Source organism: Cucurbita pepo, chromosome LG18 (genome assembly GCF_002806865.2).
Source record: "Cucurbita pepo subsp. pepo cultivar mu-cu-16 chromosome LG18, ASM280686v2, whole genome shotgun sequence".
In the NCBI taxonomy this organism is placed as follows: Eukaryota; Viridiplantae; Streptophyta; class Magnoliopsida; order Cucurbitales; family Cucurbitaceae; genus Cucurbita; species Cucurbita pepo.
The window spans coordinates 1,711,609-1,724,165 of NC_036655.1; the positions used below are offsets into that span (position 1 = coordinate 1,711,609).

Sequence of the window (12,557 nt, forward strand, 5' to 3'; positions counted from 1 at the left end):
GTGCCAGTAAGGATGCTGGGCCCTGAAGGGAGGTGGATTTGGTAGCAGTCCTACATCGATTGGAGAAAGGAACAAGTGCCAGCGAGGACGTTGGGCCCCGAAAGGGGGTGGATTGTGATGTCCCACATTGGTTGGGGAGGAGAACAAAACACCATTTATAAAGGTGTGGAAACCTCCCCCTAGTAAACGCGTTTTTAAAGCCTTGAGAGGAAGCCCAAGGAGGACAATATCTGCTAACGGTGGATCTGGGAGGAGAGCACAAAACACCATTTATAAAGGTGTGGAAAACTTAGAAGCCCAAAGAGGACAATATCTACTAGGTGGATCTGGGAGGAGAGCACAAAACACTCTTTATAAAGGTGTGGAAACCTTCCCCTAGCAAACACGTGGAAACCTTCCCCTAGCAAACGCGTTTTTAAAGCCTGGGCTTTTCTGCTAACGGTGGATCTGGGAGGAGAGCGAAACACCATTTATAAGGGTGTGGAAACCTTCCCCTAGCATACGCGTTTTAAAGCCTTAAGGGAAAGCCAGAAAAGGAAAGCCCAAAAAGGACAATATCTAGTAGCCGTTGAAATCAAATATTTCATTCCACAATCAACTTGCTAGAAAAAGAAAACTTGATTCATAATCATACAAACAATACATGATCATACAAAGAATACATGAAAGGATGAAAAATCAAATCTCTCAAATTATTCAGTGGATAATACCTCAACTTCTTAGTAGCTTGCCTCAACTTCTTGTTTTAGAGTGCTGTAAAGAGTGTCAACAACATTGAGCAAAAACCCATCTGAACCATGTTTTGCTAGCAAAGATATAGACACAGGAAGGCCGTTGTACAGTCCTAGAGGTATGGTAGCCTGCACATTAGTTGGTGGCAAGAAATACATCAATATGGTTGCTTTAACTTTCAAGAGTGAGAGAGAAAGAATGAGAGAGAACCTGGCAGATTCCGGAGACCGAAGCAATGGAGAGCAAACTGAAAGCCTTTGCACGAAAGTCGTGTAGCTCCGAGATGTCTGTTCTTAGTTTCGGAGGGGGGCCTGGGACTGTAGGAATTACAAGAACTCCAAAATCCTGATACATAACGGCAACTCTCTTAAGATGGTATGATATTGTCTACTTTGAGTAGTATTTACTTTTCATTACTTATAAACTCAGGATCATTCCCTTAATTAGCTAAGGTGGGACTCCCCCAACAAATCTCAACCATCATCCCCTCGAACAAAGTACACCATAGAGCCTCCCCTGAGATCTATGGAACTTTCGAACAACCTCCCCTTAATCGAGACTCGACTCCTTCTCTGGAGCCCTCAAACAAAGAAAACTCTTTGTTAGAAACTTGAGAACTCTTGACTACACCTTCGAGACTATTCTCAACAATTCTTCCTTCGAACAAAATACACCATAGAGCCTCCCCTGAGATCTATGGAGCTTTCGAACAACCTCTCCTTAATCGAGACTCGACTCCTGCCCTGGAGCCCTCAAACAAAGAAAACCCTTTGTTAGACACTTGAGTCACTTTTGACTACACCTTCGAGACTCTATTCTCAACCATACTCCCCTCGAACAAAATACACCATAGAGCCTCCCCTGAGATCTATGGAAATTTTGAACAACCTCCCCTTAATTGAGGTTCGACTCCTTCTCTGGAACCCTCAAACAAAGAAAACCCTTTGTTCGACACTTGAGTCACTTTTGAGTACACTTTCGGTTCGACACTTGAGTCACTTTTGACTACACATTCGAAACTCTCAACTTTTTTGTTCGACATTTGAGGATTCTATTGACATGGCTAAGCTAAGGACATAACTCTGACACCATGTTAGAAATCATGACCTCCACAATGATATGATATTGTTCACTTTGAATAAAGCTCCATGATCAACCCCCAAACCACTAACAATCTTCAACAAACTAAACTAAATTCTGCCTACCCAACTCCCTAACTCCCTATCCTGACCAAAAAGGAAAAAGTCCGACAAAATTACAGATAGCTACCATTAATATTTTTTGTTTGTCTCGTAGAACACATTTTTAGTCAACACAAAAAGCAACGGAAGTTAACAGTAGAAATCAAAATGCAAATATTTTTAAGTTGGAATTATTTCAGTTTAAAATTTTAGTAAATTGTGTGAGAGAGAGAGAGAGAGAGAGAGAGAGAGATAATACTTCAAGAAGAGCTGCAAGAGCTACACGCAGTTCAATTTGAACGGAGCGACTTAGATCAGTATTTTCATCCGTTGCCACCCTGATGTATTCTGATATTCGTTCTGATTTTCCTGGGCCCAAATGAGAACTATAGGACCTAACCCATTCTCCGTGATTGCTTTTGAACTCATGCCTACAAGCATAAAAAGAGGGTGAAGATCATTACTTAATTCAACACAATTATACATCACAATCAATTATCTCGCAGAATTTGAGTAGCAGTTCATCCAAAGATCAATACCTCTGAAGCAATACCTTAGACCTTACAAGAGCAGCCAAGGATGGAATGATATGCTTATAGCCATCGTTTTCTTCAATCATGAAATGCTTCAAACTTGGAACTTTGTCCTCAACATAACTCCCGATGCTAATCTGTTTTATAAGATTGCCTGCAGTTGAAGGCTCAAGTTAGTAATTGTACATAACAATTGAAAATTTATATTCGAAAGCAGAGATGAATTCAAGTATTCCCAAGGCCAATTTATTTTATAAAATGGCCTGTAGTTGAAGGCTTAAATAAGTAATCATCCATCCCAATGGAAAATTTATATCTAGAAGATGAACTCCAAATTATGTTAATATTTTTTCTTGAGGTTGTTGACTTCCTCAACCGACATGTTCTTAAGGTTGTTGACGGCTCAATGGAGGCAACAATCTGTATGATCTCGGAGACAGCTTGGAGGAACTTCTTGATGACGGAGATCTCCTCCACCTTGTCTGTTAATGAGTGAATATCGTTGACGATCATCGTCAACTTCATGGTAAAGTCGTTCACCAACTCACCGTCTTTCATGCGGATAGCCTTGAAATCACCCATCAAAATCTGCACTTTTGCTTCCTTGACTTATTCTACATCCACATGCATTGTTTGCAGTGTCTCCCACGTTGCCTTTGTCGAGTCTTTCTCTGCCGACATGAGAAGAACATCCTCTAGGATTGCTTGGTAGATGGTAACAAGAGTCAGTCCTGTCTTATGTTCCTTGATGTCGTCACAATGCTCAATGGCATTTCACACGCCAGGTTCCTGTAAATTAACATGCATGTTTATTGACCACGCTACATAGTTACTCTTCGTGAGTAAGAGGTACTGGAGCATTACACTCCTCTCCTTTTCCGCTTTGTATTGTCATCACACCTCCTCCTGTGACTTTGTGCATTGACAACATTTGTTTCAGCATCCTAGCTTTAATACNAGACAGCTTGGAGGAACTTCTTGATGACGGAGATCTCCTCCATCTTGTCTCTTAACGAGTGGATACCGTTGACGATCATTGTCAACTTCATGGTAAAGTGCTGTCTTTCATGCAGATAGCCTTGAAATCACCCATCAAAATCTGCACTTTTGCTTCCTTGATCCATTCTACACCCATATGCATTGTTTGCTGTGTCTCCCATGCTGCCTTTGTCGAGTCTTTCTCTGCAAACATGAGAAGGACATCCTCCGGGACTGTTTGGTAGATGGCAACAAGAGTCATCCTGTCCTTATGCTCCCCTTATGCTCCCTCAATATTGTCACCATGTTTGATGGCGACCCACACGCCATGTGCTAACAAATTAACACGCATTTTTATCAATCACGCTACATAGTTACTCTTTGTGAGTAACAGGTACGTGAGCGTTGTTAGATAAAACCTGAGTTTTTCAGTTTTTCCTTATTTAGATCAAGGGGTACGTGAGCGTTGTGATAAAACCTGAGTTTTTTAGTTTTTCCTTATTTAGATTCACACGATCACACGATTTCAGAATACCCCGTTCATTTGACAAACATGTCAAATGAACCACAAAAGTTTTAGAGGGCAATTTTGTAGGAGAGTGGCCACAGCATTCGGTCAAATGAACCACAAAAGTTTTAGAGGGCAATTTTGTAGGAGAGTGGCCACAGCATTCGGTTTAGAATATCAGCCTTTCTCTCTCTCTTTGTTATTTTTACGCATTTTTTTTTTTTTCAACAACCTTTTGTCGAAAATTTCCTCTCACCGAGAAGAAGGGATTTCCCTCGCTGATTATCGAAATCCAACAAGCGTTACACTCCTCTCCTTCTCGTTTTGTATCGTCGTCACATCTCCCCCAATGACTTTATGCAATGACAGCATTTGTTTCGGCATCCTAGCTCTGATCCTAGATAATGGTTTTGACACTCGATCTAAGCACATGGAAACAAATAACCGAAACAAAAAGAAACGAAAAAAAATAACACGATAACTCAAGGGGAGAGTTCCTTTGTACCACAGGATTTCAAGTACAATATTTTTTAAAAATTTTGTTGTGTGGCTATTTAGAGGGAAGAAGCACTAACAATTCTTCTACTAAAAATGCTCCACTACTAGTAATTTCTCCTAAAAATGTTCCATGACTAATATTTCTAGAAATGTTCCACTACTAATAACTTCTCCTACAAATGCTCCATGATTAATAACTTCACCTATAAATACTCTACTATTAATAAATCATGCAAAGAATAAATCATGTACAAGTCAAGCTTACACGTCATTTTTTAATAAATCTAACCCTACTATATTTGGTTACAAAGATAACTCATAGATAAATAACTAACAAAGGGTTTTGTTAATTCAATAAAGAAGTGTTTCTTAGCCGCTTGCAAACCTTTGTCTCTAAATCGATCTTTTGTTGAATGTGCCAAAAAGGCTATAGTCCAAATATTTCAAATAAGAAGCCAGATCTCAAATGAGTTCTCTCTGGAGCAATGAGAAGAAAATCAAGTCCTGATTCATTCACTAACCAATATCAAATATCCATTCCTCAAGACCAAAACCTGTGCAATAACTAATACTCATTGCCCGATTGTTGTGCAGTTTTATGAGTTCTCGGGGTGGAGAATTAGCCCCTTGTTAGGTTTAATATCTCTCTTTCGGCTTGGTGTTCAAAAACTTTCNAGATAGAGGAGGATTTATTCAATCACATAGTTTGGGCTCCTTCATCAAAGTACACAAAAACTAATAACCCATATAGAAAAAAAATGAAATAAATAACATGATAACCTGAGGGGAGAATGTCTTTGTACTACAGTACTTCAATCACAATATTTTTTTTTTCTTATCCTAAAAATAATCCACAACTAATAAATAAACTCTCTTAGAAATGCTCCACTACTAGAAACTCTCTTAGAAATGCTCCACTACTAGAAACTCTCTTAGAAATGCTCCACTACTACTAACTCTTCTAGAAATGCTCCACTATGGTAACTCTTCTAGAAATGCTCCACTACTGGTAACTCTTCTAGAAATTCTCCACTACTAACAACTTCTCCTAGATTAATCACTTCACCTATAAATACATTTCACCTATAAATACTCTACGGTTAATAACGACTAATAACTTCTACAAATCCTCCACTATTAATAACTTCCACCTATAAATACTCTACTATTAATGAATCGTGCAAAGAATAAATCATGTACAAGTCTCACAGACCCGTCATTTTTTAATAAATCTAACCCTACTATATTTGGTTACAAAGGCCACTCATAGATAAATAATTAACAAAGGCTTTTGTTAATTCAATAAAGAAGTGTTTCTTAGCCGCTTGCAAACCTTTGGCTCTAAACCGATCTTTTGTTGAATGTGCCAAAAAGGCTATAGTCCAAATATTTCAAATAAGAAGCCAGATCTCAAATGAGTTCTCTCTGGAGCAATGAGAAGAAAATCAAGTCCTGATTCATTCACTAACCAATATCAAATATCCATTCCTCAAGACCAAAACCTGTGCAATAACTAATACTCATTGCCCGATTGTTGTGCAGTTTTATGAGTTCTCGGGGTGGAGAATTAGCCCCTTGTTAGGTTTAATATCTCTCTTTCGGCTTGGTGTTCAAAAACTTTCATAACTACACTTTAGGCCTTATTATGCTTGATTGGAGTCCCTTTTTATTTTAGCTTGGCTCCTCACTTTCTGAACTATTTTTTTGTATGCCATGTATTTTTTTTCATTCATCCTCAATGAAAGCATGTTACTAATCAAAATACAAAATAACTTACTGAGTGTCAAACTTACCACCAAATAACTTCTTCACTGAATTAACAAAAGCTTGTGTCAATCGCTCACTAGGAATGCTTGAGAGCTTGAAACAATCTTCTGCAATCAGCACCTGTGTAGGCTTGTAATGTTCAACCTCTGGCACTTGCAGCAGCAGCCGACCTACTCTTTTGAATACGTCAGAATCGATGGCAAACCAACCTAAAATGAGAAGATGGGGTCAAAGAAATGTACACCTTTTTAACATGGCAGGATCATGGTTAATGTTGAAGGAAAGAGATGACATGTTCCAAAAGATAATATTTTTTGAGCTATGGGCTCTATTCTATTTATAAGCAACCAATGGCTCTGCTACCAATCAACATCATATCGATCATCTATATGCAAAATCATGAGAAACATAGCCATCATCATAACAATGATGTGATGATTATAATGAAAATTATGTTAGAAACCACTACTCTCCACCATGGTATTATTGGTATTATATTGTCCACTTTGATCATAAGCTCTCATGGTTTTGCTTTTGGTTTCTCGAAAAGGCCTCATACCAATGGAGATGTATTCCTTTATAAACCTAATCAACTCCTAAATTAGCCGATGTGAGACTCCTCACCCAACAATCCTCCTCTCGAACAAAGTACACCATAGAGTTATAAACCTAATCAACTCCTAAATTAGCCGATGTGAGACTCCTCACCCAACAATCCTCCTCTCGAACAAAGTACACCATAGAGTCATAAACCTAATCAACTCCTAAATTAGCCGATGTGAGACTCCTCACCCAACAATCCTCCTCTCGAACAAAGTACACCATAGAGTTATAAACCTAATCAACTCCTAAATTAGCCGATGTGAGACTCCTCACCCAACAATCCTCCTCTCGAACAAAGTACACCATAGAGTCTCCCCTGAGGGTCATGGAGCTCTCGAACAACCTCCCCTTAATTGAGGCTTGACTCCTTCTTTGGAGCCTTCAAACAAAGAACACCTTTGTTCGACACTTGAGTAACTTTTTTACTACACCTTCGAGGCTCACAACTTCTTTGTTCAACATTTGAGGATTCTATTGACATGGTTTTGCTTTGGTTTCCTCAAAAGGTCTCGTACCGATGTATTCCTTATTTTTATAATGGGTATTAGTTGAGTAATTAATCGGCTACACCCTGGGTATATCAACTCATTAATTAGCCGATGTGGGACCCATAATCAACTCATTAATTAGCCGATGTGGGACCCATAATCAACTCATTAATTAGCCGATGTGGGACCCATAATCAACTCATTAATTAGCCGATGTGGGACCCATAATCAACTCATTAATTAGCGATGTGGGACTCCTCTCCCAACAATCTTCAACAAATTATGCAGTATTGGATTTTCACAAATATTAGTCAAAGGACCTTTTACTTATAAAATTTAAAAGTAATAAGTGAAGAGAAAAAGGAAACAATAACAACTTTGCATGACAATTACCAAAGGGCCTTAGTAGAAAAAAAATCTAGAAAAGAAGAGGTGGACAAAGTGACAATGAGACATTACACATTACCTACTGTATCGAAGCTCTGCGTCATGGGTATTACTCCAGATGTAGAGACCACACCATGTGAAGGCCGGAATCCAAGAATTCCACAATAAGAAGCAGGCACTCTTACGCTACCTCCAGTATCGGTTCCTACAAATCTAGGTAAGGTCTTTTACAATGTTTTACCCAGTACAAGGCATGGAATCACAAATTATTCAACGTCTTGGAACTAAGAACTTGCCTAAGGAGAAATCCACAAGCTTTGCACCAACAGCAACAGCAGAGCCGCTGGAAGATCCTCCAGGTATACGATCTGATGCATATGGGTTTCGGGGTGTGCCATAATGAAAGTTTTCCCCACTTATACTGACAAAATATGATTATCAAATTAGTGATTCCACTAATATAAAAACTCACTCAAAAGCCTGCGTGTTCGGATGAATGATTTGGTCAAAGCATTTAAATTACCAATTAGAAACCTGATAAAAATCAATTGGCTNAAACAATAACAACTTTGCATGACAATTACCAAAGGGCCTTAGTAGAAAAAAAATCTAGAAAAGAAGAGGTGGACAAAGTGACAATGAGACATTACACATTACCTACTGTATCGAAGCTCTGCGTCATGGGTATTACTCCAGATGTAGAGACCACACCATGTGAAGGCCGGAATCCAAGAATTCCACAATAAGAAGCAGGCACTCTTACGCTACCTCCAGTATCGGTTCCTACAAATCTAGGTAAGGTCTTTTACAATGTTTTACCCAGTACAAGGCATGGAATCACAAATTATTCAACGTCTTGGAACTAAGAACTTGCCTAAGGAGAAATCCACAAGCTTTGCACCAACAGCAACAGCAGAGCCGCTGGAAGATCCTCCAGGTATACGATCTGATGCATATGGGTTTCGGGGTGTGCCATAATGAAAGTTTTCCCCACTTATACTGACAAAATATGATTATCAAATTAGTGATTCCACTAATATAAAGACTCACTCAAAAGCCTGCGTGTTCGGATGAATGATTTGGTCAAAGCATTTCAATTACCATTTAGAAACCTGATAAAAATCAATTGGTTCACGTTCATGTTTTAACCAATTTTAATGCAGAGCTGTCTGATTGAAAAAGAATGATAAGAATTAAGTCTTTGTTGGAATTGACCCACAATCACAATATGTCAAAACAAATAAAAGAAGCAAAGAAAAAATTTGAGGGGTGAGATGTTTTGGAACAAAGAAACATTAAGCACTTTTTTCAATTCTGTTTAGGTTTTCAATTCTGTTTGTTGTTGTATGTATCTATTTATAGGGGAGAAAACACTAACTAGCTTCCTAAACTTTCTCGTCAAGAACCACTAACAATTATAGAATTATAGAATCACTAAACTTTCTCGTCAAGTTTTTTAGCCCACAATCTTAACACAATTATAGAATTGACGTGCAGGTCATAAGAATAATTATTATCCCCTGTATCCCAAGTGGCAAAGCTTATGGATTGTTTGTTTGTTATCAATTGAAAAAAATGAAAGCTAACGGGAAAAAAGGTAAAGGGTACGTTTTCTTGTTACCTGAAGGCCATTTCATCCATGATAGTCTTGCCGATGCAAGTGGCTCCTCCTCTTAGGATAGCCAACACGGCTGGCGCTGTTTGATTGGCAGGTGGGTGAGTCCTTAGCCATTCAGGATTTCCAAAACCAGTTACATATCCCTCCATATCAAATCTGTTTGGTTCAAATACCAATGTGAGAGGTTTGACTTCAATACCCCAATTTCATGTAGAAAAACTGTTACGTTGATAATTCAAGGACCAAGATACTAATATAAACACAGAACCAAGAATTATTTTATCGAACTATGCTTCGACTTGCACACACTAACAACCAGTTGCGATCTAAAACCAATATCTACAAGATTTCAAAACCTGTTATCACCAAAACCTTCATGAAATCTTTTGATTCTATCAAGAATACTCATACAGATATTTCAGATTTCACAACCTGTTAATCACCAAAGAGTAAAGAATCGGAAACTTACATGTCTTTAACAGCGAAAGTGAGGCCAGTCAAGGGAAGTGGATCGGACGGGGAGCTCTGTTGCAGGATGAATTTCTCTATGAAAGCTCCATGATCCTGCACAGCCATTGCAAGACCTGAGATCGGTCTCCCTGATCCAAATCCACTCCGAAAACCCTAATAATGGCTGGAAATTGCAGAGAAGACCAGAACAATGAAAGAGGAAGAGAGCTGAATTAAAAAAATGGTTACTGAAATGCCCAAAAATTATATTTGAAAATAACGGATTCTATGAAAATAAAATGTTAAATTAATAAATAAATAAAAAATACTATTAAACTTTTAAAATTTTCAATAACAATTCTAGGAATTCTAGGGGTGTAGATGGGCCAGGTTGGTTGGATCGAGGAATTTTTTTTTTGACCTAACCCAACGGTTCGGGTTGGTTCGGGTTGGTTGGATTGGTAATCCAACCCAATACGAACCTTTTCACAACCAACCCTCTATTTTCGGTTGGGTTGTCAAATTTGTTTTGGTCAGTTTTATTTATCCACAATTTATAATTCTGGTATAATCTTAGATAAAAATATATTAAAAGTTCACAAACAAACACATTTTCGGGTTGGAAAACGAAACTTTTCACAACCGAACCCTCTATTCTCGGGTTGGGTTGTCAAAAAAAATTTCAATTTTATTTATCCACCATTTATAATAATTCGGATACAATCTTAGATAAAATATATTAAAAAGTTCACAAACACATTTTCGGGTTGGAAAACGAAACCCTATACTAAACTTTTCACAACCCAACCCTCTATTTTCAGATTGGGTTGTCAATCTTTTTTTTTTTTTTGTCAGTTTTATTTATCCACAATTTATAATTATTCGGATACAATTTTAGATAAAATATATTAAAAGTTCACAAACAAACACATTTTTCGGGTTGAAAAACGAAACTTTTCACAACCCAACCCATAAAAATTTAAAAAGTATTTTTTATCGGGAGGAATAAAAATACACTTGAACCTTGTGACTGATCATCCTCCCGGACCAGCTACTGATCATCGGCTTGGTAAGCTATTGCCTCAGGTTAAGAATGAGAAATAGAATTTGATGGAAGGTGTGTATTCTCATTGATATTCATATCCTCAAATAAGATACAAGCTAACAACTAATGCGTACAAATAAGGAAAATATAAAATAATTAAATATTGAGAATAAAATAAAATATACTATAAATCAAATCATAAAGGAGAGAATATTGAGATATAATATCTAAGATATATTCCATAAATAATATATAAGGCTGATCATCCTCTCGGACCAGCTACTGATCATGAGCTTGGTAAGCTATTGCCTCACCAACTAGCTAATCAGACGCGAGCTCCTCCTCGGGCGGATTCCTCATTTTTTTTTGTCAGTTTTATTTATCCACAATTTATAATTATTCGGATACAATTTTAGATAAAATATATTAAAAGTTCACAAACAAACACATTTTTCGGGTTGAAAAACGAAACTTTTCACAACCCAACCCATAAAAATTTAAAAAGTATTTTTTATCGGGAGGAATAAAAATACACTTGAACCTTGTGACTGATCATCCTCCCGGACCAGCTACTGATCATCGGCTTGGTAAGCTATTGCCTCAGGTTAAGAATGAGAAATAGAATTTGATGGAAGGTGTGTATTCTCATTGATATTCATATCCTCAAATAAGATACAAGCTAACAACTAATGCGTACAAATAAGGAAAATATAAAATAATTAAATATTGAGAATAAAATAAAATATACTATAAATCAAATCATAAAGGAGAGAATATTGAGATATAATATCTAAGATATATTCCATAAATAATATATAAGGCTGATCATCCTCTCGGACCAGCTACTGATCATGAGCTTGGTAAGCTATTGCCTCACCAACTAGCTAATCAGACGCGAGCTCCTCCTCGGGCGGATTCCTCCTCTTCCTTCTTAGCGTACGGGGTATTAGCAGTCGTTTCCAGCTGTTGTTCCCCTCTCAAGGGCAGGTTTTTACGCGTTACTCACCCCTCCGCCATTAGAAACAGCACTTCCCGTTCGAATTTAAATTGAAAAAAATTCAAATAATATTTACACTCAATCTAAGAATAATAATAATAAATAAATAAAAATATAAAAGGTCGTCCCAGAAAGGAAATTTCTGGCCAAATGAGTCACAACAATTGCTCCGTTTCATCTCATTTGGCTGATTCATAATCAATTAGACATTTTTTTGACACCTCCAGCTTGACCTCTTCGTTGATTTGGCTTGAGTTTGATATTTTTATACCCTTTTGAGGTCGATTCATTGGACTCGGGACTGATACATCTGGACCATTTTCTACAATTTTTGACTCGTTGGGAGGCATTCTTGACACGAGACGCTTAAAGTTAGTATTGCTACTTTTTAGCTAATTTAAATTATTTGGAGATATATGCAAATTAGGTTTAGGGTAGAATGAGATTTCAATGAGTAGCTTTAAACTAACGTCTCACGAAACCAAGTAAATGGTTTTACTGTTGGCTTGATTAGATGATGTGTGTCCTATGGCATCTGCACATGTCGTGCTTTTATGATTGTATGATACGTGCATCAAATACTTTTCTAATATGTTCAGTACGAACACGTACTGTAGGACCAAGCTGACTCGATGACTTAAAAAGTTGGATAAATTTTTCGCAAAATAAAACAAAGAAATTTAAAACATTATATCAAAATAGAGTTTATACGTAAGTATTCAAAACACAGCATACTAGTTAAAACACAAAATAATAGTTAGAATACAAAACA

The 12,557-nt window shown here is 37.4% G+C and overlaps 1 protein-coding gene across 1 annotated transcript; it reads right to left on the bottom strand.

Moving 5' to 3' along the window:
* Positions 1 to 579: 579 nt before the first annotated feature.
* On the bottom strand, positions 580 to 12,030 carry LOC111780423 (amidase 1-like). The gene is made up of 10 exons (XM_023660823.1): positions 12,019 to 12,030; positions 9,763 to 9,991; positions 9,297 to 9,449; positions 8,550 to 8,674; positions 8,333 to 8,458; positions 6,224 to 6,406; positions 2,453 to 2,600; positions 2,173 to 2,344; positions 943 to 1,077; positions 580 to 860 (listed from the first exon to the last, which is right to left on the bottom strand). The coding sequence occupies exons 2-10, from the start codon at positions 9,867 to 9,869 to the stop codon at positions 720 to 722; spliced, it is 1,290 nt and encodes a 429-aa protein (XP_023516591.1). The 5' UTR covers positions 9,870 to 9,991; positions 12,019 to 12,030; the 3' UTR covers positions 580 to 719.
* Positions 12,031 to 12,557: the final 527 nt, after the last annotated feature.

Excerpts from the sequence above, each read along its gene's own strand:
- LOC111780423 (XM_023660823.1), bottom strand. The coding sequence starts at position 9,869 with ATGGCTGTGCAGGATCATGGAGCTTTCATAGAGAAATTCATCCTGCAA. Across the intron at positions 8,459-8,549 it reads GCTTGTGGATTTCTCCTTAG|GAACCGATACTGGAGGTAGC; the intron begins GCAAGTTCTTAG and ends CTAGATTTGTAG. Across the intron at positions 2,345-2,452 it reads TCTAAGGTATTGCTTCAGAG|GCATGAGTTCAAAAGCAATC; the intron begins GTATTGATCTTT and ends TTATGCTTGTAG.